The 27807-nt window shown below is 37.8% G+C and overlaps 1 protein-coding gene across 1 annotated transcript; it reads left to right on the forward strand.

Annotated features, from left to right (window-relative positions):
- The first annotated feature begins 1685 nt into the window (after positions 1 to 1685).
- GORASP2 (golgi reassembly stacking protein 2) lies at positions 1686 to 27399 on the forward strand. Its single transcript, XM_034427249.3, has 10 exons — positions 1686 to 2176; positions 15447 to 15527; positions 17040 to 17243; positions 18105 to 18191; positions 18601 to 18731; positions 20534 to 20666; positions 21171 to 21291; positions 22431 to 22508; positions 24604 to 24714; positions 26254 to 27399. The coding sequence occupies exons 1-10, from the start codon at positions 2114 to 2116 to the stop codon at positions 26610 to 26612; spliced, it is 1368 nt and encodes a 455-aa protein (XP_034283140.2). The 5' UTR covers positions 1686 to 2113; the 3' UTR covers positions 26613 to 27399.
- Positions 27400 to 27807: the final 408 nt, after the last annotated feature.

Consider the following 27807-nt stretch of genomic DNA (forward strand, 5'->3'; position numbering starts at 1 on the left):
TATGACTTGTCGACTTCAACTCCCAGAATTCCTGAGCCAGTTGAGGTCCATAAGTCATAAAGGGGCTATTGTACCCTACCTTTGTTCTAGTGGCTTGCCCAACCAAGTTCAGAGAGCACCAAGGACAGTGGTGGGTTGCTCCTGGTTCACCCTGGTTCGGGCGAACCAGTAGTGGTGGCGCTGGGAGGCTCCGCCCACCCATCCAGACATCATAAAGAACACTCTGTGCATGCAGAGAAGCGCCACACGCTACCGATAGCAAACCAGTAGCGCCGGAATTTGAAACCCACTACTGACCAAGGACCCCTCAAAAACAGAAGGAATAAGGAAGCCTTTGCCAGTCCTTCACTTATCTCTTAATAGAAGACAAGGAGAGTATTGACAAACCATGGGGTGTACTGTAGTTGGCCTGCTTGCTGTTTTATTAAACAGGAAATTCCACATTGGAGCATCTTCACAAGGTCTTTGCAGACCTTAAAAGCCAGGTGGGATTCTAAGCAAGACTTGTTTTCCTAGACAGGCACATCTTAAGGTTCATGTCAATACACGGAATTGTTCAGGGTTCTCAAGACACCCTCTGCCATAGGTGATAGTTTGCTCAACATATTGGCCGAGTCCTCAAAACATTATTAAAACACACTTGCAAAAAAATTGCAGCCTGACGTGTAAAAGTCAAGCAGCTTTCTCAATAAAACTTTGGTGGTTTCCAGGTACAGGCAAATCCTCGAGTTACGATCACAACTGAGCCCAAAATTTCTGTTGCTAAGTGAGACATTTGTTAAGTGAGGTTTGCCCCATTTTATGACCTTTGTTGCCACTGTTGTTAAGTGAATCTGCTGCGTCCAGGCTCTCCTCCAGTCTACAGACGCAGCTGTGCTCTGATTGGCTGTTTCAATTCAGGCATGAGTATATAAGGAGCTGTCAAAGGTTGACAGCTGCTGCTCCTGTTAGCCGAGCAGCCTTGCTGGTCGCAATGCTAGCAAACCTGTTAGAACAATGTTAGTGAAATAAATCCTGTTAGTTTTTACTTCAACCTGTCTTGCCTCAGTCTGTTCGTCCCTAACAGGGACATAACAGAATAATCACTGCAGTTGTTACTTTAGTAACGTAGTTAAGTGAATGTGGCTTTCCCATTGACTGCTTTCAGAAGATCGCACATGACCACATGACCCCAGGACACTATTACCGTCATAAATGTGTCAATTGCAAAGTGTCTGAATATTGATCATGTGACCATGGAGAAACTGCAACATGTGAAAAACCATTGTGTTATTTTTTTTCAGTGCCACTGTAACTTTGAACAGTCACTAAATAAACTGTTGTAAGTCAAGGACTACCTATCGTTTTCTTAGCCACTGTATGGAGATTGCTTTCTTTCCTGAGAGTTTTTTTCAGCAATCTCAAGTCTAGCCTACAGCCTGGGATTTCCTAATGGCCCCCAACCCTGTTTAGGTTCCAAGCCCTGCAAAAGGTCGCCTTAGGTGTGCGTGGCTTTGAACGCGGCTCACAAAAATGTGCTCTGTGGGTAAGAGGTCATTGGACCCGACAAGTCCTTCCCCTTCTTCACCGCCAGAGAGCAGCACGAGGCCCCTCGAAGCGATACCGCATTACTGACGGTTATCACCAGTTTAGTGCCTCGCGGGCCTCCGTCGAAGCACTTACGAGGCAGGCCCCACGTTTCTGCTGATTCTCCTTCCGCCTTTTCTCTATAAACCCCAGAAGGCACCGCGAGCAAAGGCGGGGTGGAGATGGGGGGTGGGGGGTGGGGAGAAAAAAAAAATACTTTGCTGAGCGTCCTCCCGGCACGCATGCGCCGCAGCGCTTTCGTCCGGCTCGCCCTTTTTCGTCCCACGCGCCCTGGGTCCAGCAGGCGGCGCTGTCAGGGAAGCTGCTGCCACGGAGGCCTTGGCGTATCCCAGCGTCGTGCGCAGCGAGCGTCTCCCCCCCGGCCCGACGGAGTGCCACGTCTTTGGTGCGGCGGGGCAACGTCGGCTTGGCTGGCTGGCTGGCTGGCTGGCGCGGGAGGGGCGGTTGCGCCGCGCGTCCGTTTGCGCGCCGGAGAAGCCCGCTGCCACCGCTCGGCACCCTGGTCGTCCGCCGCTGGGCCTGAGCCATGGGCTCGTCGCAGAGCGTGGAGATACCCGGCGGGGGCACCGAAGGCTACCACGTCTTGAGAGTGAGAGGAGGGGGACTCCGTGGAAAAAAAAAGGGGGGGGACCAGCGCACGTGGGAAGGCGGTGCACGGATCGGGGGGGGGTGCGGGGTGGGGTGGGGAGGAAGAAAGCACCCCCGGCAGGCGAAGAGTGCAGGAATGCGGGGAAATGCCGGGAGTTCTTGGAGCAGCCCCTACGGCTACGTCCCACGGGTGACTTCCAAGACCTGCCAGACTATAAGCCCTACCGTGGAAAGAGTGGGGGGGGGGTTTGATGACCTGGATTTAGAGGATCAATTCATCCAGAAATATTATTCGTGGGGATGAGTGTCTGATCTTCCTTCCTCCCCCCCCAAAAAAAAACACCTCCAGAAATTAGTTTTGCTACTTAGCGCCTCTCTTAAAAAGGAGGGAAGAGAAACCGAGAAGGAAGTGCCTGGTTTTTTTTTGTTCTTTATGGGATGGCCGTGGAGTCGCGTTCACCTTCCCAGTGGCTCTGTGGGCTTGAGTGACTCCGGGGGAATGTGTTTCGGCAAGTAAATCTTTGCCTGGATCCGGGAGCGACATCAGTTTCGTGCAGAGATCTGTTTTCACGAGCTTATCTCATGATGGGCAAGCCTCCCTGACCTTGGTTTCCAGCAACGGTATTGATCTGGTATGCTGGAACAAGCCATCCTGTGCGACAGTTGCATTGCTGCTTCTCGATCAACCTTTGCAAATAGTCAAGACTTGGAATAACTTTGTTGTCACTTGAAATGTACCCTGATCGGCATACGTTAAAATGAAATTTCGTTGCGTAACAGTTCTCAAAGGGTCACCACCTGCAAAATACACTAGTATCAAACGCGACAAAATAAATAAGGACAAAATTATGCACATACCCACATATATTATGATGGCATGTAATATGATCGCATATAACAAGATGTGATGTACAATATCTGAATCTCTTCTGTGGAAAAATCGGGGGGGGGGTGTCTTGTCACTTCTGCACTATAAAATGTAATCTGTCTTTCCCGCTTTTGGAGAAGTGATTGTTTAATTTAAAAATGTAAGATGAACTTCCAAAGCATAATCAGCTAATAAACTTAATCCGGTAGAATTGTGAAATAAGCCAAGTTGGCAGTTAAGATGACTGATGCGTGTTAAGCCATTACACTATTGAAGCATGTTAGCAGATGCAAGTGGAGAATTGATCTCCGTTGTCTTAACTTCACATACCCTAAAACATATAATTTCTGGGAACTTCCCTACACTTTGGGATTCATGTTAGTCCTGTTATAGGTTGGTGGAAGTGTTCTTGTTTTGAGTAATATACCTGATTTTTTTAAAGCAAGTGTATGATGCAGTTTGAGCAATTTTGTTGCACTTTCTTCAAGTGAATTCCACAAAATACAATAGTAAATTGCAGCTTGTCAGGATGTCGAAACTTTCACATTAGTGAGATTTGTTCATTTCTTTCATCATCATCTGATTCCAGAGTTATTACAACTTTAGTTGATTCAAATAACTTTTTTCCATATAAATAGCATCAAGAGGTAAAGATGTTCAGTAATTTGTATTTTAAGGATTTCTAGGCAAGACATATGAAATACTTTGTTCAAGATCTCATAAATATCAGAAAGACTAATCGTGTTGTCAGTTACAAGTTCGATTAATTCCAAACTTAACAATATAGCCCTAGAGGAGATTTGTGTTAACTTCTCCATAAACATAATTAGAGTTTGGATTTGTAGCAGTGCTTCCTTAACATTTTAGTCTACATTGATATACAGCTCTCTCTTTTTTTTTTTTTTTTCATTCAGTCATGTCTGATTCTTGGAGACTGTCTGGATAGGCCCCTGCAGTTTTCTTGGCAAGGTTTTTCTGAAGTACCATTGCCTCCTTCCTAGGGCTAATAGAAAGTCAGTGATGCAAAGTCACCCAGCTGGCTTTATGCCTAAAGTGGGATTAGAACTCAGTCTCCCAATTGCCAACCTGGTGCCTTAACCACTACACCAAATGGCTCCAAGATAGAAAATAACTTATACTCTTAGTATTTTAACTGTTGAAGAAATAAAGGTAACACAAATGAAAAGTAATGCCACTGTGTCATAGAAACTATATTAATTATACTTCTTTTAGGCCATTGATATGTCACCCTTTTTCTGATATACCCAAAACAATAAGTATTTAGAAAGTAATGGAAAAAAATGTTATATAGTACAATAATATACAGTAAAACAACAGAATGTATTGTATTTAATATATAGAATATTTGTTTAGGTGCCAAAAAAGTTATTTTTTAGGTGGGATGGGGACCATATTAATTGAATAATAAATAAATTTTCAATATGGTCAAGAGTGAGTTTATCTTTTACATGCTGGTTTGAAATTTTATGTTTCTTAAAGTCTGTAATTTATCAACTTTGTTCAACACTCATAATTTTGAAAGCAGCTGTTTAAGAGTGGGCAATTTTTTGATGACCAGGCAACTTAACACTTAGGAGTGATGAAGAGTGCAGCGTATGTTATATATCCATTGATTAGGAAGTCAGCTATTGATGTAGACTCCTTAGGCAGCTATGAGGCAGTTCTTACTGAATAAAAAACATTAGATATGTATTAAGGTCTCTCATATATAAAGGCATTGGATTTATGGCAATCTGACTTCTTCCTCCGAGATTTTTTTCCTTATTTATTTTTCACAGAAATTGATAGTAATAGAAGATACTTTTCCTGGGTTTCCCCAATATGAAATGCTGTAATACATTCGCAATTAAAAAGTACTTTTCTACTAGGCAGTAAAGTCATACGATATAGTAAAAACTATTGTTTGAAATCACAGTGGGATTTTCCAACTAGTATTTGTAGGTTCCTTCTTGGTTAGATTGTTATACTGCTGAGTGAAATAGTGGCTAAATGGGGCATGAGTTGCCATCAGTTTGCTGCATTCTTATTATCCTGTTTTTCTCCAACATAGTTCAATAACTTCAGGTCTTATGTATTGACATTTCTAAGGGCTGCGTAATAAATTGCTATTATGAATTGGAGACATACAATTCAGTCCTTATTTCTGGTGTGTTTGCTTGTTTTTGCATTCTAGTCATAACATTAAATAGAGGTACTCTTTACTAGCTTCATTTAATAAGAAAGCTAGGAGGTTTTGCTGTGTTTCAAATCTGACGAATATCACAGTTCTTCACATGAGGGTCAGAACCTGACAGAATTCGCCACGTCTTCCATACAGCATAATCTTTCTTTCCCTATGGGTTTAGATCTTGCAAGGGAAATTATATTTGTGCTTGTTTGAAGGCAGGTTTAAAAGTGTTCATACAACCTGTGGCCAAATAAACAGTATTTTGAATGCCGTGGATAGGAGCCATCTAATTCAGGTAAACTCAGACACAATACAGCTTCCCTTTGGACCTCTTGAGTCAGTCCAAGGAGATAAGGAAAAGCAATGAGAAAGTACTGCATGGAGCCCCATGAAAGTATCTATTTAAGTTCTCTCCTTTCGCTGATTGGGAGCATAAATCCCAATCAGAAGAATTTGGCCATTCGATATAGACAATTCAATTGCTACAAACCTACCATCTTCATCTGTTTCTATAACTTTAGCTGTTAACTTTTTATTTACATAAATAACCACACCATTCTTTTTTTGCGAAGTTGAAGATATAAAATGTGTTCCTAGTTTGGAGTTTATCAAATATTTTTGATCTTGAGTTGTGATATGCGTTTCTTGTAAACAAATTATATCATTATTAAATTGTTTCAAATATGTAAATAATTTCTTCCTTTTCTGTGCTGAATTCAACCCATTAACATTCCAGGATAAACACTTAAGCATCATTAGCCTCTTTCTGAAGCAAAGAGCAAAATAATTGAAGGTCATCCGAAAGCTTCAATCTCGCTCCTCCCATAGCTCCAATCTCTTGTGCAGTACTCTTATCTGCCTCCTTGTCTTGTCTTTCCTGTTGTTGTTGTTGCTTTTGTTTAAGTAACTTAGCTTGAGCTCGAGTTATACGTTGATCCTTAACTTCAATCATCCGAGCCGGGTCCAAGATTGGAGAAGATTCCAGCAAGGGCTCATCCAGAAAACCTCCTTCTGCACCTTGCACTTCTTCTAATTCCTGCTTAGACTGTTCTTGCAGTTCTCGTTGAGGTTGCTTCTCTTCACTCTCTTTAATCTCCAAAACTGTAGATGTACGTGGGGATGGTGTTCTTTCCTTGAGAATAGTAGTGTAGAAGTACTGTGCCTTCTCCACGGTATTCAAACGGTATCTTTGTCCCTTGTATCTGAAAATTATGCCAACTGGTGCGTCCCACCGGAAAGGTATCTGTAAATTTTGCAATTCCTTAACGAGAAAACCAAATTCTTTTCTAGCTTTCAGCATTTTAGGAGGTAATTCTTTATAAATTCCAATTCGTGAGCCCCCCACTTGTACTGAAGTGTAAAAAGATTTTTGCAGGATATCGTTTCTTATTTCTCTGTCTGTAAAATATATGACTACATCTCTAGGTAATTGTCTTTGTCTGGCCACCCAAGAGTTCACTCTGTAAATTTTGTCTATTTTGTGAAAAACCACATCTGGATTAACTTGTAAAATCTTAGCCAGGGCCTCAGAACAGACTTGTCTCAAATCCTGTCTTTCCTCCTCTCGAATTCCTCGAATCCGTATAGCAAACTCCATTGCCCTGAATTGTATCATAACAATCTCGTCTTCAATTCTCTGCATTTTATTGTCAACATCAGCAATTTTATAATCATTGTCTTTCATCTTAACATTAACTTCTGATTTAAATTCTTCAACTTTAAAATCTACTTTCCCAATAAATTCTGCCAGGCCAGATGCCACTTCTGATATTTTTTTGGTCACCTTGTTTTGATTCTGTTTCACCATATCTTTAACTTCATTAATTTCCTGCATAAATTCCTGGTGTGATTTTTGAAGTTTGTCATCAATCCCCTGATGTGATTTTTGAAGTTTATCATCTATCTCCTGTTGAGATTTTTGAAATTTATCATCCAAAGTTTTAGAAATAAATTCTTTTAAATCTCCCACATCAAATTCTTTTTTCTGGGTCTGTAACTGCTGAGCAGGGGGAAGTTGCGTTTCATGTTTATGTGTGGGGGATCCCCCCCCTGTTGCCTTCCCTTCCTGCTTCTTTGAAGCCATCCTGCCACGTGATCTAGTTTTTCTAAAGAGGGAAGTTCCTTTTCCTTTCCCTCCTGCACAAAGACTTCTAAAAAAGTCCCCCAGATTTGATCAAATAAAGGTTGAAGTAAAGCAAAGTCAAAGTCAAATTTTGAAAGGGAGAAATTTTCCAATTGTTTCTCTTATAACAAGCAAAGCAACTTTGTAGCAACTTGGAAACTTTGTAACAAAGCAAAATAACTTCACCAATCCACACTCGCTGGCTCGTTAACTCTGAGGCTAAACGCCATGTTTTTTCTAAGCACTTTCACTCATTCGCGTTTTCTCAGATTGAAAAGTCAACAAAGCGCTGATACTTGCGTTTCCAAGATTCAGGATTCAGGTAGTTTCACTATTGGTTAAAGCTGGTTCTTTCGCTTTAAGTTTCCTGCAGCCGGCTTGTTCTGCAAAGGCAGAATCGTCCCACGTCGCCCGGAGTTTCAGCAGGTTGGGAGGGAGCCACGCCTGTTCTCTCCCCAGAAGCTTCCCTGGGGGGTTACAGGGGCTCAACCTGTGCCCTGCGATCTCTCCTTCTTCAATCCTATGGATTTAGAAGTTTTCGAGCCGCTTCCTCGTCTCGGAGCGGCTCTACGGGCGGCGGGGCTGGCGGAGTTTCAAAGGGCGCCGCCGTCGCCGAAGACAGGGAAACCGGAAGTCGATTCCGGTGCTTAAAAGTGATAAACAATTGAAAGTTTGGCAATCTGGAGTGAATAAGTTTGTCTGGAACGAGAAGAAGCCGAGAGTGAAATTGAAAATTATGCAAGATGTTCCAGAAAGAGGAGGTCTTAAACTTCCAAACCTACAGCTATATTATGATGCAGCAGCTTTAACTTTAACAAGTGATTGGTTTGGAAGGAAAAAGACTGGAATATTGAATGCAGAAAGTTTTGATCTCGAATTTGGATGGCATGCTTACTTATTTTACGACGACAAAGTAGATAAAGTATTTAAAAGTCATATACTTAGAGATTCTTTGATGAGAGTTTGGAAGAAGCACCGACTCAAATGGGATTATAAAATACCGCTATGGCTGGATCTTGGTCATACTTTGTGGAATACAAATATAATGTCACTCGGGGGTTTTTTATATAAAGAGGTTCTTTTTACAGATGCGGGCAGATGGCAGCTGAAGACATTGCAGACACTGTTGGACGAAGGGATTAATTTAACTTGGTTACAATATAATCAATTACAATTGAGATGGAAAGAGGACCAAAAAACTGGTATTATGTTGCACGAGGAAGAATTGGTTAGACATATAAGAGAGAAAGGTCCAATGCATATCAAAAGGCTTTATAATGTTTTGCTAGAAAGGGACTCAGAAACTGAATTAGTTAAAGACTGTATGATTAAGTGGGCACAAAATTTCGAAGAACCAGTGATGTTGGAAACATGGGAAAAAATTTGGGTTCAGAATGTTAAATTTACACAGTCGCAGAACCTGAGGGAAAATTTCTATAAAATGTTTTATAGATGGCATTTAGATCCCAAAAAGTTGTCATGTATGTACCCTAATGTTCAGCCAAAATGTTGGAGATGTGAATGTTTGGATGCTACGTATTATCATGTTTGGTGGACCTGTAGGAAAGTTAAGGCTTTTTGGATAAAAATTTGGTGGGTCATGCAGAATGTTTTGAAGAAAAAAATTCAATTTTCTCCACAACTGTTTTTATTGGGTATAGTTAAGGGTTTTACATTGGGTGAAACAAAATTGATATTGTATATGATAACAGCAGCAAGATTGTTGATAGGTAAATACTGGAAGAATGAAGCTTTGCCCACTATCGAGGAATGGACTTTGAAGATGGCCAGTTTTGCAGAGATGGCGAAGATTTCAGCATATTTAAAAGATTGTTCACAAGAGACTTATGAATGGGAATGGAAAAGGTGGATAGAATATGTTCAGAACAAATATCAAACTAGAAAGTATCAAATAGCTTTTATTTGAAAATAATGTAGTAGAATTTTTTTAATGTAATGAGGTAAAGAGAAAAATTATATAGGGGAGGGAGGGGTTTAAGTTTATATATAAGTGTGATATTAGGGTTCTTTATGAGTATGAGTATATTATAGGGAAGTCTGGGGGGAGGGGAGGGTTAGGGAGGGTTAGGGAGGTTGGGAAGTTTGGGGGGGGTGGGGGAGAAAAGGGGTGAAAATGTAATTGTAAAACTTTTGCAATAAAAAAAAAAAAGTTCTCTCCTTTCAAGCAAATGCCTGAACATGGTTTATGACATTCCTATTGTCACTAAGAAAGCAATGTGGCAGAGGAAGCACCATTGCGACAGTTTAATTTATATCAGAATATTAACAAATTAAATATTTTTTAAAAATCAGGAAAAATACTTAGTTACAGGTCAATGAAGCAAATGGGATCATACAATGAAGTTAATAACTAGTGGAATACGAAACTTTTGACATTACTTATCCTAAATCTGACCCTGGATCTAGTGACTTCAGATCAGTAGAACTTGGAGCCAAGAACCCATAAAAAGAGGAAAGTCAGACTCATATACTCCTTATTTGACATAGATATGCAGATCTCCAGAATGTGACAGAAAACTTTAAAAAGCAGTGTTTCACCTATGTAAATTTATTGTGGAAAATATAACATGAATAAATATGTTGGATACAAGAATATACTACAGTATGCAAGAGAAAACAGCATTATACCAGGTTTATACATAAAACAGTATTGTTGGGTGTATATATAAGTATCTGTCAGAGAGGAGATGTGAATTAAATAAATGTTAGATTAAGAATATATAAGAATAAGAATAATTTTATTTCTATACCGCACTTCTCCCGAAGGACTCAGGGCGGTGTACAGCCTATTAAAAGCACAAGACAAACATCAATTAAAATAATTTAAAATTATTGAATAATTTGGCTCAATTTAAAACCCCAGAAATTTAAAACATCCAATTTAAAATTATTACGTTGATAGCCCGGCCTGGCGGAACAACAGGGTCTTGAGTGCACAGCGAAATACCCGGAGGTCGGAGATCTTACACACTTCCGGAGGCAGTTCATTCCACAGGGCTGGGGAAATCATGCTGAAGATACATCAGCTAATTGAAATAAAATGTAGTTCATTCCCACATATATTTTGGAAAGATCTGCTAATTAATCTATGACCAAAATAAAAATGTGAGATTGGTTAAACAATTTACTTTACAAGCTTTTATACAGAATCTATTAGTTCTTTGCCTGTGTGGATGTTAAACTAATTTTTGTTAACATTTTTGTCTTTTTTAACTTTTGCAATATAACTTGCATGTTAGCGTTCTTTTAAAAGACACTTTTTGCCTCAGGCAGTAATTTAGAATAAATTCTGTGTGCTTTAAGACCCCAAAGAGACACATAACCTCAGGGAAATTTGAACTCTTTAGTACATCTAATAGCAATTATGTTAATGGAGAACTAAATCAGAGATTTACAAGGGATTTTTTTAAAAAAGTAAGTATTTGCTGTCCTTGTAAAGTTCCTTGGTAGCACATTCCATCTTCTTTGTTTGCTTCTGAACAAAGTGATGAAACTTCTCATAGATAACTAGAGGTTATCTAAGGCATGAATGTGGATATGGCAGTGTTTCTACTGGGTAAGGTAAAAATAAGCAGAGAATATATTTGCATTACTGTATGCTTTATATGACCTTTAACTACAGAATAAAGTAATTATACACATTTCTGCAAATATATTTGGAAAGCAAACTGAGATTGTCATGGTTCATATAGTAATAAATTATGCACTTATGAACTTACCATATTACTTACTGTAGAAAAGTATTGTTACCTAAAATTACTTGCATGTTAAATAACCTTTTTAAGATTGAATTTTGGCAATAAGATAATCTAGATCAGGGGTGTCAAACTCGATTTCATTTAGGGCCGCATCAGGTTTGTGTTTGACCGGGGGGGGCAGAGTGGGTGTGGCTGGGGTAGGGGTGGACAGCGCAACGTCACTCGTGCTGTGGGCACCTGTGGTGATCCAAGCGCTCTGCCACAAAAATGTCAAGGTCCGTTTTCAGCTGGGATGGCCTCCTGCAACCCTCTGCCAGCAAAAATGGAGCTCGGGATGGCTGCATACAACCCTCACAAGCTCCATTTTCGGCTGTGATGGTCTCTTGCAACCGCAGGCCACTCCTTCGCTGTTTCCAGGGCGGTCTCACAGGCCAGATCTAAGCACCTTGTGGGTTGAATCCAGCCCCGGATTGACACCCCTGATCTAGATTATTGGGGGGGGGGGTGTTGTTTGTTTTTTTGCATTCTTATGGTCTATTTGGTTAGAACTCTGCTAGAATGAATGGTAGTACAGTACCCTAAAACAATCAAATATATGTAGCTGTGTGCTCTGAGACTCCTCAGTGTAGGTGATTTATTTTCTTGTAACAGTTGGATCAATTTACTTAGAGCTTTTTCTCTGAAAAAGAACGTTGTTTCTGAATACTTCGGTGGAATCTTGTGGTAGCCAATTAAAAAGAAAAAAAGCTCAGTCGATTTTAATGGAGGGAACTGAAGCTTAGCCTTTAATGCAGACTGTATGTTGAAATGTTTTATTACATTATCTCTCTGCTGAACTATCAAAAAAATCTGCCTTCAGCATTTTGTAGTTGATAAACTGATTGCCAGTTTTAGGCTTTCTTATCAAAAACTCTTCTTAAGCTTTTTGGGTTGAAGGTGATATCCACAGTAGTTTAAATTTTAGATGATTATGGAATTTTAAAAATTCTAAAATAAGAAAATTGACTTACAAATGAGTCCATGTAAGCTATTTGAATCAATCAGTGTTAGTTATTAGTAGCATCTATGAAATCATATCTGTAAAACTTTCCAATCACATTTTATTAATCCAGGTCAGTTCTTGTACCACTATTCTGCCAATTAGAATTTATCAGATGAAGACCAAGTATGTCCAGATTCTTTCCTCTCATGTATTCTTATAATTGCAGGCCATCAGGTCACATATTTGTGGTTTAAATAATATTAGAAATTGTATATTAAATCAAATTTTATGTGTTATGTGTGCTTTATAAGACAGCAGTTTTAGAAGATGAGAAGTTAATTAACTCTTCTCCAAAACTTTGCCTAGAGCAGGATGATAATCCTGCTGTTCAGTACAGGTGGTCCTCAATTTATGACTAGAGTTGACCCCAAAATTTCTGTTGCTAAGGGAGGCAGTTAAGTGGGTTTTGCCCCATTTTACACCTTTCTTGCCACAATTCTTAAGTGAATCACTGCAGTTGTTCAGTTAGAAAGACCACTGTTAAGATTCCCCATTGACTTTGCTTGTCAGAGGGTTGCACAAAGTTACCTCAGGACACTGCAACTATCATAAATATGGATCAGTTGTCAAGCATCTGAATCTTGATTATGTGACCCATGCAAAAGCTACAACAATTTAACTGTGAAAAAGATCATAAGTCACTTTTTTCAGTGCCATTGTAACTTTGAATGGTCACTAAATAAACTTTTGTAAGTTGAGGACTACCTGTATATCAATAATCTCAAACTAACTCATAAACAGTATATAGGCAATAATAAACAAAATACAATATTTTAAAATAAATTTTAAAATACATGGTCCTTCTCAAAGTTTAATAGGTGTTAATGGGCTGCCTAGTGGCAGAATGCAGCTGAGCAGTCTTGTTTAATGGTTCCTTCCTTCCTTCCTTCCTTTTGTCCGAGGCATTCTTTCCATAAGACTGTTGGTAATCAGACCAATTTGTGGTCAGGTTAAAAAACAGAACATGAAGACTTCCCTTTGTTTCCAAATATATCTGTAAATTAGAGCAGTTACATATAAGGGATGTAGGGAATTGTCTGAATACCAATTTTAGCAAACATTAAAATAGATGATTAATACATGTTATTGTAAAGTAAGGCTTGACAGTTATGTAGCATTATATATATAAAACAGAACACACACACACACACACACACACACGTATATATATTGCAGATTTTGTATACATATGTTATCTATCTATCGTTTTTCAATAGCCATCCAATTCTCTGAAAGTGATTCTGGGACGTGTACATACAGAACTTAACTATAAAACACTTAACTATAGGAGAGGTTGATAACAACCGGAATATGGAAGCCATCACAAAATGTCCTCAATCCTCTGGGATTCCCCAGACATAATAACATAGCCAGGTCTTGAAGGACTTGGAGAATATTGAAAAGGATGGAACTAATCTTCCAGGGAGGAGAAGATCAAGGTGGGTGATGTGGCAAAGAAGGCCCACCTCCTGGGACTTCATCCACCAGACGAAGTTCCCTGGCAGACGGGACCTGCAGCACAGCTTCTCTGTTAGGCCTGACAGGGCAGGCAGGTGTAATCTGGGAAAGCCAGTCCCTCAGCTAACCCAGGCTCATGGCCATGAAGGGCTTTAAAAATCAAAGCCAGCGCCTGGAATTGGACCCAGAAGCAGACTGGCAACCCATGCAGCTTGCAGAGGAGAGGTATATGATAGTCCTTGACTTATGATGATAATTGAGCCCAAAATTTCTGTTGCTAAGCAAGACATTTGTTAAGTGAATGTTGCCCCATTTTATGACCTTTTTTGCCACAGTTGTTAAGCAAATCACTGAAGTTGTTAAGTTAGTAACACAACTGTTAAGTGAAACGAGCTTCCCCTACGTACCGCCCATCAAATATCCGAATTTTGATCACGTGACCGTGAGGATTCTGCATCACAGAGTTGTAAGTGTGAAAACTTTTTTCAGTGCCACTGTAACTTTGAACGATCACTAAATGAATGTTTGTAAATCAAGGACTCCTGTAATGTATATAGGTAAAAGATTGTAAAATGGGACACTACTCACTTAACAGCTGTCTTGCTTAGTAACTGAAATTTGGGGTTCCATGGCTTTATGATTGTGATGAAATACAGTTCCAGCAAAATAACCACAAAAGAGACTAAATGATATCCCCAAAGAAATTGGTAGACAGCCTGTATATAAATATTATTAATTAACGACATAAAAAAACATCTTTAGTTATTAGACTTCAGGACTTCAGAAAGGTCTCAAACTTTCCTCATGTTTAACTGAAAAGGAAGAAAGCAGTCGTTATTTTTTCCTCAACATTTTTTTTAATTATAGTTTTCTGCTGATTTTAACACCTTACAGATTTCTTGTTTAAGCTATCTTCCTCAAGTAATGTACATTGAAAAGAACCTGATCTCCAGTAATCACCAGAAATAGGTGTTGTGTAGTGTAATAGAGAATGCAAAGATACATAGCAACTGTCTGCAACTCCTTAAACCAAAGGTGTTGTTTCCTGGGGTTGCGGTGCAGCTATGCAAGGCAGCTATACAATCTTGATACAAGATGGAACCAATTTAATGAGTCACAGAAAGATGCTCCCTTTTCATCTATTCTCTGGAACAGATTTTTGCTTCAAATCCAAAAACTGCAGTCCTAATGTCTGCAAATTTGTTTTTGTTCTGTCAATCTTGGTTTGGCTCTAAGCTGTTTCGCTAACCTGTTAATGGAATTTCCTTTTGAGCTATTATTACTCTTAACTGTGATATTTAAAATATGATCTACATCTTTGCCATTTATCATTTTTTTAAATACATTTTACTATTTTATTAGGAACTCTAGCTTTCTGTGCTATTAACTGTTTATTTCATAGCTATAATCTTGTTCTTATTTTAAAAAAAGAGAATAACTAATACTTCTTACCATGTGTAATGTAGCTGTGTTCAAAACAAATTCATAGGTGAATTCATGGTAATAGATCGTTTTGTGCAGAGGTTGACTTGTATATTTTGAGAAAAGACTCACACAATCAGAAACTGGAAAGTTATTGAAACCTCATCTCAGAGACTGCAGCCCTTAAATTGCAATTGCCTATGTGACAACTGGATTTCCTAAGATACGTCCACAGTTAGTGTCTTGATAACAGGACTTGTTATCTGTTATTTCCAAGAGGTGGCATATATTTGTCTTTTTAAATTGGTTTGACTCTCTAAAAGTTTGTTTCTCCTGTAAGTATACCGTTGGCTTGAATTAATGACAAACTTTTATGGTTTTTATTAATGTTTCCCATGATGCTGCAGTTGCTACTTTTGATTATTATTATTTTCCATGTATTTATGTTTTAGGTGCAAGAAAATTCACCAGGACATAGAGCTGGATTGGAGCCATTCTTTGATTTTATTGTTTCTATTAATAGTTCCAGGCTGGTAAGTGAATCCCCAAATTAAAACTTACGGGTGGGTACCTGAAAACATAAATCCAGATTTATAACTTCACAATCCAGTATTATGTAGTTATGCCTGGGGAGGGAAGGTAATAAATTTTTCCCAGTTGAAAAGAGCTCCTGATTTATAAAAAAATAATTTGAGACCTGCTTGTACAAGCAAATCTGTTTCCTCTGGGAAGTTTAGTTTGCGAAAGGAAACACATTGTTCCAGGCATAGATTCCTTTGATTCAAAATTCCTACTGATGGGTTGTTGATGAAAGAATAAATAGGTTGTTTTCTTGGTTTAATTCCTATCTTGGTAACTATTATATAAATTGATTATATGACAAATGAAGGCAAATAAATATACATGTCCCAGGATAATGTTGCAACATCCAATCTGGGTTGGTTACTGGGACTAGAGATTTAGTCTTCCAAGTTTTCGGACTGGTACTGGAACCAGTCAGGGAACTTTTTTTCAAAGAAACACAAGAAGTTCACTGAGGATGGGCTTCAGCACGAGTCTGAAAGCTCGGAAGACTAAACCTCTGGTCCCGGTGGCCGACCCAGATTGGATCCTGATTTTATGAGTCCAGAGAAGACAAGATTATGATACCTGGGTTTTCCATGCCTTTTGAAATACAGGTAGTCCTCAATTTATGACCACAATTGAGCCCCAAATTTCAGTTGTTAAGTGAGACATTGGTTGTGTGAGTTTTGCCCCATTTGCCACAGTTGCTAAGTGAATTACTGTGGTTACTTAGTTAGTAACCGGGTTGTTAAGTGAATCTGGCTTCCCCATTGACTTTGCTTGTCAAAAGATTGCCAAAGGTGACCACATGACCTTGAGACACAGCAACCATCATAAATATGAAAGAGTTGTCAAGCATCTGAATTTTGATCATATGATCATGCAGCTGCTACAAAGGTGTAACTGTGAAAAACAGTCATCGGTCACTTTTTTCAGTGCCGTTGTAACTTTGAACAGTCACTAAATGAACTGTTGTAAGTCAAAGACTACCTGTACTGTATGAAATCCCTGGCTTCTCCATTTCAGCTGTGAAATGTATATGGGTGGTTGAGGTACATATTAAGTGTAGTTGGCAAAAAAAAAAAAACCATCTTGGTTTTTCAGAAAGTTTTTAAAAACTGACTGATTTTTTCAGCCGGGGGGTCAGTTGGGGTATCGTTAATTTATTGTTGATTGGTGTCATCCAGTCTAAATGCAGATGCTGAGGGAAAGTTAGTATATGGTATATATGGTTTGTTATGAGGAACAAATAATTTTTAGAAGAAGAGAGAATGATTAAAATTATAAGAGCAGGCCCATTTTCTTGTAAGAAAATGAAAGTTTGGTGCGTTAGGAAAGGCATAGGTTTAATGCTAGGAGTGCGCAAAACGTCCTATTCAAAATGTTTTTCCATCAAATACTTTGAAATGCTGATACATTGCCATAGCGTGAGCATAACTGCCAATGAGTTTAGCGAATTTTTATCTTTATACCTTCCTTAGAATAAAGACAATGACACGCTGAAGGACCTGTTGAAAGCCAATGTGGAAAAGCCTGTTAAGATGCTGGTCTATAGCAGCAAGACCCTGGAGCTCCGAGAGACATCCGTAACCCCCAGCAACATGTGGGGAGGGCAGGGCTTGCTGGGCGTGAGTATTCGATTTTGCAGCTTTGATGGCGCCAATGAGAACGTGTGGCATGTGCTGGTAAGTAGAAGCTCTATTTTTATTTTTTATTTTTTTATTAGAGAACAAAAAGATTCTGTGTGAAGAATCTTCCAGTTTTAACTTCCTTTTGGCTATGTGCTTCCAATAGGAATTCACCCAAAATGGCGTAGAAAAAAAACAATTAGTTGCATATATCTCTTTACTGCACTTTCTTCATTAAATTAAAATCGCTATCAATAAAAAAAGTGTGATGGCTATCATAGAGTTTGTTGCATATCTAGAAATAAAGCTTTTCCATATGTTTTTGGTGAATATTTTTTTAAAAACAAGGAAGAGATAACATTCACCAACATCGCAATACATTTAATGCATTGTTACTTATATTACTTTGTCTCCAAAACAGTAATCAATGTGCAAATACTTTTTGGTACATACCTGTATATGCACATTTTCAACAACTTCTCTATTTTGAAGACTGTCTTTTTTTTTTCCTGAAGTGCATTTAATTTGTTAAGTAAACTGAAAAAATATTTTAGTGGTTATGGGGCAAAAGTGTGGAGCAATTCTTAATCATACTGACACCTGGAGTATCATTTTCTCTCTTTTTCTTCTCAAGCCCCCCCTTCCTTTTCTTCTCTCCCACCAAGTATAAATTAACACTAACAGAGTTGGAAGAGATCTTTGGAGGTCTTTTAGTCCAAACCCCTGCTCAACAATAGTCCTATACCATTTCAGACAAATGGCTGTCCAGTCTCTTCTTACAGTGTGCATGTGACCATGTAGTCATCAGCAGTTAACTTGATTTTAGAGAGTTTTTAATTTTTTATCTATCTTTTGTACTTTTCTTGGTCTGATTAAGGTATTTACTTTTTTTAAAAAAAAATTATGTCTTGTAATTAGGAAGTTGAACCAAATTCTCCTGCTGCAATTGCAGGTCTTAGACCTCATAGTGACTACATCATTGGGGCAGATACTGTCATGAATGAGGTAAATATGTTATTTCATTTATTTTAAAAAAATCAAGATTCTGACCATTTTAGACTGAACTCAGATTGCTCATAATTATTTGCAATTGGTTTTGTGATAAGAATTGTTGAGCTTTCTTTTTGAGTAGTCATACATAACTTAGAAATTAATATTTATTATTATTAATTTTATTAATAATTTAAAGATGAGCAGAAAAAAAAGTAAAAACAGCAAGGAAAGGTTATTTTAGAATTTGTGCGTACATGCATTTTTTATTTTTTCTTATCGGTAGAAACAAACTAATGAATGTTGTCATCTGCTAAAATGAGAAATTCAGCTCATTCTGAATTTCAGAACATTAAAATAAAATAAATAAAATATTGTTGATTAAAATTAATTGAAGTGTTAACTAAATATGTTTTTTCCTTAGTCTGAAGATTTATTCTCTCTCATTGAAACACACGAAAGCAAACCATTAAAACTTTATGTATACAACACTGATACTGATAATTGCCGAGAAGTCGTTATTACCCCAAATACTGCATGGGGTGGAGAGGGAAGGTAAGTTGATTTTGTTCAAAGAGATATGAAATGTGATTAAACTCATCATTTTGGTACTGTTTCTGGGTTGTTTCCACACAGTCAGATTTGTACCAAACTGGGCAGATGCAATGACAGTGTAAATATTTTTCATAGATTTAATTTATGTTAAGTATTTTAAGATATTTATTGTTCACCCATGAACTCCATTTGCATTTTGAACAGACAGAATGTATGAGGAATAATTTGCTAGTGTGATTCTGTTTTACAATAAAACTTCTTAGGGTAAAATTCATGTCAAAACTCAACTCACATAACTGCAAGATTTTGTTCATCCCCTTTTACTGAAAACAGGCTTTAAATTTTCATGTTGAGTGAATACTGTAATTCTGTATATTATGAATACTGTATTTCATCTAGGTTTCAATTAATTTAGAAAATAAATGTCAATTCTATGGGGCTACTGATTTCTTTTGGCTGTATAATTTTCCATGTGACTTGTAGATTTTTAATTAAGTTTTTAATGACCCACTTCAAATTCATAGTGTATTAATATGTCCCTATATCATGAGAATAGGGACGCAGTGCTCAGTGGCAGTTCAGCGGTTCGAATCCCTAGTGCCACGTAACGGCGTGAGCTCATGTTACTTGTCCCAGCATCTCCCAACCTAGCAGTTCGAAAGCATGTAAAAAAATGCAAGTAGAAAAATAGGGACCACCTTTGGTGGGAAGGTAACAGCGTTCCATGCACCTTTGGTGTTTAGTCATGCTGGCCACATAACCACGGAGACATCTTCGGACAGCGCTGGCTCTTCGGCTTTGAAATGGAGATGAGCACTGCCCCCTAGAGTCGGGAACGACTAGCACATATGTGCGAGGGGAACCTTTACCTTTACCTTTATATCATGAGAAATAAAGTTCTTCATTCTGTTCCTATTTAGCTGAAAAGAGAATAGTATGCAAGGTGATCCTTCACTTATAACTGGTCACTTAGCAACCATTCAAAGTTATGATAGACCCAAAAATAGTGATTATGATCTGGATTTAAAGTCTCAATAGTTCCCCCCCTCTCCCACTCCTGGTCTGTGATCACACTTTGGGCCTGCATTTATGGACATTTTCAAAGTCCCACAATCAGATGACTACTATTTATGGTGGTTTTCGGCATTTACTTCCGGTTTCAGCAAATAATACCGATTGCAAAGAATGAGTTCATTTAACAGCTGCAGCATTTGTTTAACCACCACAAAAATAAAATCCAATGTGGTCACATGGTTAACACATTTAACAACCAGCACAGCCTACAGCCATAACTCCAGTCTCAATTATGGTAGTAAGTTGAGCACTTCTTATTAAGGCAAATTGACAAATGAAAGAGACATACCTCTATATTCCCATGAAATTCCCATGGGATTTCTGTATAATTATGTAACTATCGGGGGTCCTTGAAAAGCTTTATTCTGAGGGAGGGAAGGCTATGGAGTTGTTCATTAGATACTTTAGGCCATGGGATTTTATATGGCCAACCATTCAAATGTTTCTAGTTATTTTTTTAGAGTCTTTATGTGTCTTGGTGGCAATAGTTTATAATTGCTCTAGAGATGTGTAATTTTTGGAAGTGAGCACAATCCTTAAAAATGAATTAAAGTTGATATTTTCAATACCATGCACGTGCTGCTATTAAATTCATAAATGTAGTATGGCTATTTAAGGATATTGTTTAAATTCTGTCCGTACAATTCCTCAAAGACAATTCATTGGCATGGGATAATTGTGAACATATTTAAGGTTAATCTCGTTTTTTTCTTTCTTTATATTTAAAGCCTAGGTTGTGGCATTGGCTATGGATACCTGCATCGAATACCTACTCGTCCTTTTGAAGAAGGAAAGAAAATTTCTCTTCCTGGGCAGTTGTCTAGTACACCTATTAGTCCGCTCAAAGATGGCTTCACAGAAGTAAGTTGTCATCCTTTTCTTTTGCAGCCTACAGTGTGACTCTCCGAACCACTTCTGGTGGAATAATATTCCTGTTTTGTAACGTATTATTCCGATATGTACTTTACTTTTCGGAATATAAGACCCACTTTTTTCCCCCCTTAAAGAGGTTGGAAATGTTGGTGCGTCTTATACACCAAATACAGCCATTTTTGGCCTCCCAAAACCCCGCCTCGTGCATCCCGTTTTTGCCAAAAACAGGCCCATTTTTGGCAAAAATGGGACGCGCAGAAGGTTTGGGAGGACTGCAGCATGCTCCTGGGAGCCAGGGAGGGCAAAAACCGGATGCGCAGAGGCCAAAAACTATTTTTTTTTCTTGTTTTCCTCTTCGAAATCTTGGTGCGTCTTATACTTGGTGCGTTTTATAATCCGAAAAATATGGTATGTTCTTTTCTAAGCATTTATTTCTTGTAACATCTTACAAAGCAGCAGCTCTCTGATAAAACAAGTGATCTTTTTAATTAGGTGCAATTGTCTTCAGTTAATCCCCCTTCTTCACTACCACCTGGAACTACAGGAGTAGAACAAGGCTTGGCTGGTCTTTCCATTAACACGACTCCTGCTGTCCCTAACGTGCTCAGTACAGGTTTGTCTTTTGTGTAATTCTAATACCAGTGTTCTGTTTTCTAAATGTAATTATATCGGGTGAGTGACAGTCTATTTAACTTACGTGCCATGTACAGTAATGTGCTGTATAGCTACCAAATGGAACATTACTGGAGGGCTGGGTGGAGAAGGGTCTGACTCTTGAAGATGTTGTCTTGAAGACCAGATGTTAAAATCTCAGTTTCTATAAATAGAATTCTGCCATCTTTCTTCTGTGTTTTGTTGTTGTGGTGGTGGTGGTTGTTTATTGCTAGTCTTATGAATCTGCAGTAATTTGATTCTGAGGGGGTGGGATACACTCTGGAACTCCACGCATTTGCAGCACAAGGTTTTTCATTAAGGAGAACAAATGAGCAAATATGAGAGTTCTCTAATGCATCCAAAACACTAATTAGGTTTTATTTTCTGTCCAATATTTTTCTACATTTTTAATGTTTTAGAAAATTTTAAAAATCATCTCTTTGGCCAAATTTTATATATGGTAGGTGATCAGCAGCAAGCATTGGCTGTATCTCACCTACCTTTGTCACCTTGAGATAAAACAAGGGAATAGGGGCTTACAGCAAATTCCTATTTTCTCTTACAAAGCAATAACAAGCCACAAAACAGTCCAGTTGCATTGCTTGGAACAGGTGGAACCCACAAAATGATATTTCTCAAAACACACAAGCACTGAAGCAGAGTTCTCCAAATGCAGATTTCAAGCTCATAACATTGGATTCGTTTTTGCATGAACGCTTTTCCTAGTTGTCTTGAACACTTTAAATCTAAGGAAGTACGAGAAGATGAATATGGTTTCCTCCCAAATCATTTCATTTTAGATTACTCGGGTTCATTCATTCATTCATTCATTCATTCATTCATTCATTCCTATTTTCATTTTAGAATAAAGTTACAAAACAATAGCACAAATTTATTTTCAACATTAAGGGACATGCTCTGACACAAAAGGACTTGACATCTCCATCTTAAAAAAAATTGAAAGTGGTTAATAATAAAGATTTTTGCTAGAAAACCTAAAGGCTACTTTTAAGGTAGATGGGTTGGGCTAGGTCAGACATTTTGCTGGATATGTTCAAAATAGCATTTGAAAGATAATATGGCTTGATTTTTCATTAGGTGTTCCTACAGTACCATTATTGCCTCCTCAAGCAAATCAATCTCTTCCTCCAATTAACTCAGCACCTCCGTTACCAGGTATGAGATATAAATGTCGATGAACATTTTTGTATGTAATAGTGAAAAGGGTGTTTTCAAAAACAGTGGATATAAAAAGTCTACACACACACACCCCTATTAAAATGCCAGTTTTTTGAGATGTAAAAAAAAATCAGACCAAGATAAATCACATCAGAACTTTTCCCACCTTTAATATTCTGAAGTGATTTATCTTGATCTGATTTGTTTACATTTCAAAAACCTGGCATTTTAACAGGAGGGCGTAGACTTTCTGTAACCCCTGTAGAAAATAGTCTGTGAATTTTTTCTTTCATTCACTACAGTATCTGGGTAGATTTTTTTTTTAAATTTGACTCATGCTGTATCGTTGGTTAATTTTCAGATGCCGCTCCAAGAATGTAGTTTTAGATATATTACATTTGCTTATACCGAAGAGAACTCAGAACTAGTTCTGAGAACAAGAAGTGCTAGCCAAAAAATTATGATAATTTTATTTCAATTAATATGTGGTGTGGCTAAATATACTATTTCAATTAATTGAAAACCATCCATCTTTTTATAGATACTATAAATTAGAATGTAAAAAAGATGCATTTTCATTTCATATTATATGAATAGAGAGAGCCAGTTTGGTGTAGTGGTTAAGGCACCAGGCTAGAAACTGGGAGACCATGAGTTCTAGTCCCACCTTAGGCACAAAGCCAGTTGGGTGATTTTGGACTAGTTAGTCCTTCTCAATCTTAAGAAGGAGGCAGTGATAAACCACTTGCAAAAAATCTTGCCATGAAAACTGCAGGGGCAATCCAAGCAGTTGTCAGGAGTCAACACTTATTTGAAGGCAAACATACGCACACATATGCAAATACACAAAAATGATATGAGTATACCAGAACCAAGATAATCTTAATTTAAGAATTTTTTAAATAAAATCTTCCATAGTCTATTTAGTGGGCAATTCACTTGATATTTTGTTTACATGAGCCCTAAAAGAGAATCTGACATGAAATGAATTTTTAATAGCAGCTCTCTTTTTCAACTCAAGCTCTTTGTGAAGTTTGTTTAAAACATGAGTTCATACAAGATAAAAACAATTAAAAAATAAGTATAATGACTCTTTACCTCAAGGTTAGCACTAAAGACCTTGCGTGATTGGATTACCTCCACAGTGGTCCAGACTGGATGAGGATGTTTTAACAGTTTTGGACTGAGTATCTTTGTGCAGTCTTGTGTCTGCCTTTGAAATCAAATGTATGGTCTCAGCAAATTAGTGCAGGTTAGAACTTACAATTTGAAGGAAAAATATATATAACTGAAAAGCGTTCTTATATGAGGACTATTCCAAATATACAAAAAAGACATAGGTGGCCTTGTGTCCTAACATGACAAAAATAAATAGAAATGGGAACTGGGAACTCTGAAAGGGAAAGAACTGTACTGGTGTAGCAATGAAACCTATAAGACTTGGAAATATTTTGCAGTTTATGAGTAACAAGACCTTTGCTCCTTGTCCATCAGTAACATTTGGGACAGTATTCATATACATTTTTGAAAATCATAGAAGAACCGTTCTCTGAAAAGATTTCTTAAAGGTATATAATACAAAGGATTATAGAAAAATTGCAGCTGTGGCCTCAGAGGGAGACCTCTGAGTCTCCCTCTGAGGGCTTTGTAGGGGACAGAATGCATCTGCCCTCAGTGTGGAAGGGATTGCCACTCTTGAATTGTCCTTTTTAGTCACACTAGATGCTGTTTTAGGACTTCTTTCCAGAGCACGATACCATAGTCTTTTGAGACTGAAGGATGCCAATGATGATGAGAAAAATGGCACTCACTGTATATAGCTGTCTCTCTTGTAAATAGATTGCTTCTTAATACATTATGTGAGGGAAGGAAGTACATGCTGGCTATTTCCATCTACGCCCATTCCTTGAAGTGATACACACGGCCAAGGATATCTTCTGGATATCCATGTGTCTAATGTTCTCTCTTCACCATATTGTGATTGTTAGAAAAGACTCAAAGTGTTCTTCCAATAAATGCCTTTGTCACTTTTTTTTTTTCTGCTTCTGCAAGTAATATGAACTTCTGAAATTTAGCATCTTATTTTTATTAGGATTGATGGCTTTACCTGCTGGACTTCCCAACCTGGGGAACATCCCTAACTTGAATTTACCTGGTCCGCATTTAATTCCTGGTCCTGGATTAATAGACATTGGGCAGCCTGGTATGTTTTGATAAATTTCTGAACTGACACCTAATAACTCTGCCTAATGATTTTAGTTCAGCCCTGTTGCACATGACTTTATGTAACCACTAAATTATCTTAAGCTTATAATAAGTAAGGCTTCCATATATTTGCCTGTAGCCCAGTTTAATTCGGTATCATAACATTTAGACCCCATTCAGGTGAAGAAAAGCCCCTGAAATCCTATAGAGAATCCTACGAAAGGAGAACGCTTTCCCTTATTTTTCTTGCAGTCCCAACACTACTGTACATTATTACAATTTGTGTCCCTAGATTCTTCCAAAAATTACTGCCATAATATAACTGATACAGAGAAGGGAAATAAATAGATGGAGATTAACTGTTTCTTTATTTTAATTTTGTGTTAATTAGATTTAAATTTAAATTATTTTAAGTTAAATTTAGTTTCTGTTCTTATTCTTTTTGGAGTGCCACTTCACCTGCTAATCAGGATGCTGTTGTGTGCTAAAAATTAAAACTAGATTTGGCATCAACTAAACAACAACCATCATGTCATATTTCATTGGCATACTTGAGAATAGAAAGTAATGTTAAATCTTTTTGATGCATTATTGTCAGTGGTACAATATTACTGTGAAATAAAAAGCTTCCTATGTAAATGTAAAGTACAGTTCTACATTTACTGCATAAAAATGCAAAAAGCTCTATGAACCCTGGCATATAAATTGATTTTTTATATTCAAGTCATTTTTCTGAAATCTTCATGAATAGATATTGGATAGGACAGAATTCAGAGGACCGTGAAAACAGAATCATATGCCCTTTAGTTTGTCTGCATGTTTTTGGCTAATGGTTGTTTATTCATTTGGACTCTATAAGCTGCATAAAGGAATGTGATTTTTCTGAAGGGGAGGGGAGGATTCTCATACGAAATACCTGTGCCATAAGAAGTTAACAGCAGTCTTAAAGCTTTGATGTGTTCTGATTAATACGAGACCTGGCAATCTCTATAGGCAACAAGGGGTCCTTAAGTGGTGGCCATGATCCTTTAAGAGTCATGAGGAACTTTTAATAAAGTAATAACATTTTTGCTTCTTGCTCACACAAAGCAAATTGATGGCAGAAAGTTGTTTTACTGTTTGTTCCAATGAAATGTTTTTTTAAAAAAAATTAAGTTGGAAGGTCCTCTCAATATTTCATATCATAGATGGATTAAACGATTAAAAGCTTATTTCGTGCCCAATCTTAACCCTAATGAAATAATTAGTATATTAGCTATCACACTTCCATTTATTATTTTAAGAGGAAATGGAACTGCAAAATGTGTGACCCTCCAGAAAATTAATCTCTGTAGTAGAAAGATCTTGCTCAGGATACACATCTGTAGGGACTCTTATGGAAAGCCTCTTCTCTTAGGTTCTTTGTATATATCCCTACCATCTTCCTTGCAATACGCAGATGCAGTGTAAAATTGCTCTTTACAAATGACATAACTCTGTAGGCTAATGACTTACGCAAGTAGACTGCAAGCTCGTTTTTGTCTTCTGATGTTCTTAGGATTGCCACCACTTCCTTCCTTGCCTCCAGTCAACCTGTCTGGGATTGCACCTCTATCACCAGAATTCCTTGCCAAGTTCCCATTGGTCAATGAGATACCCACTCTGCCTACGGATCTGTTGTCTTCTGTTCCCATCACAACAAGCTTCCCTGTGAATCCTGGCACGACTGTAAATGTGGAACAAACCTCTGCACACATTCTGGATACGGCTGTTCCTCCCCCCATGGTTACTACTGCTGCTTCTAATGCTTCCACTGTCAAGGCATTGTCTCCTGAAGACAGAGGAGATGGGATAACTTCCTTCAATGAAAAGCCAGCACCCTTGGTCACAGATACGGCTGTGTCTGAATCATCATAACTTCAACTGATTGATTGGATTGGGCTTGATATATTTATTCAACAAGAGTATATGCAAACTATCATTACTTTCATGCTAGTTTGTATTTTGTTGTCAGAGTTCTTGTAAATATACGGAAGGTGACTTAAGAGTCCAGATTTTTACAAAGGGCTTGGTGTAGGGTAGAGAAAGGGGAAGGAACTGCTTATATTTAAAAAAAAAAAAGAATAATAAAAAGGAACTATCAAGGTAGGATATGCAGGTGTCCGCTGCCAAAATTGAGGATTTTTTAAAGAAAAGGTGTAATCTGACTTCAGTAGGCTACCTTGCTTACTTTCCCCCCCACAAATTTGCTTCTCTTAGAAATGAGCAAGTAATTCATGCTTGTAGTATATGAAAACTTTTTTTCTTGTACTTTGCAAGAATTAGAATTTTGGTAATACATTGTGAGGGGTAAAAGTATTTACTTTTGTCCAAGTTGTACATTTTAGCAGTATAAAGATCTTCAAACTAGAGCTCTTTTATTAAAAACTTCAGAACACAATTTGTAAATTCAGCCTCATTTTTAAATCTGCCTGTATGCAGATCTTTCTGTTGAGCTACTGCCCTTTTACCTAAACCTAGCCTCTGTTGCTTTGCTTTATAAGCCCACTGTCAAAAGTATTGTGAAGAAGTCAAAAGGAAACCTCATAATATTGGACATAGCTCAAAAACAGGAAGATGAAACTTTTGACCTTTTTTTTTGTAAAACAGGTTGTATTGAAAGAGCTTACATAATGGCAATAAATTCTGAGGATTTTATCTTGTAGCATTGGGTGAGCATATTATTAAAACTGAACAGGAGTAAATACACAATTGTAACACAGTTTGGGAATGAAAAACATTTCCCAGGCACATATATTTCTCCTTTCTCCCCCCCCTCCCCAAAAGAATTTCTTATTGTTGGCTTTGCTGAGTTGGAATTTCTGGAAAGCCACGGTTCTCCAATTCTACAGAAAATATTTATTTTTTTAAAAAACTTAATTATTCATTGTGGCCCAGCTAGTAGCAATTTCGATGTTATAGCATTCAGCTTCAAATCCAATTCTGTGATTATTCAGTATGGGCCTGAGCAAGGAGCCTTAGATTAATTGAATCCAGATAATTAATACAACTCTTTTAAACATATGTATTGTTGAAAAATTGGCTTTCCTTTTCATGTAATTTTGGAGTTCTA

Source organism: Pantherophis guttatus, chromosome 1 (genome assembly GCF_059756535.1).
Source record: "Pantherophis guttatus breed Tessera chromosome 1, ASM5975653v1, whole genome shotgun sequence".
In the NCBI taxonomy this organism is placed as follows: domain Eukaryota; kingdom Metazoa; phylum Chordata; class Lepidosauria; order Squamata; family Colubridae; genus Pantherophis; species Pantherophis guttatus.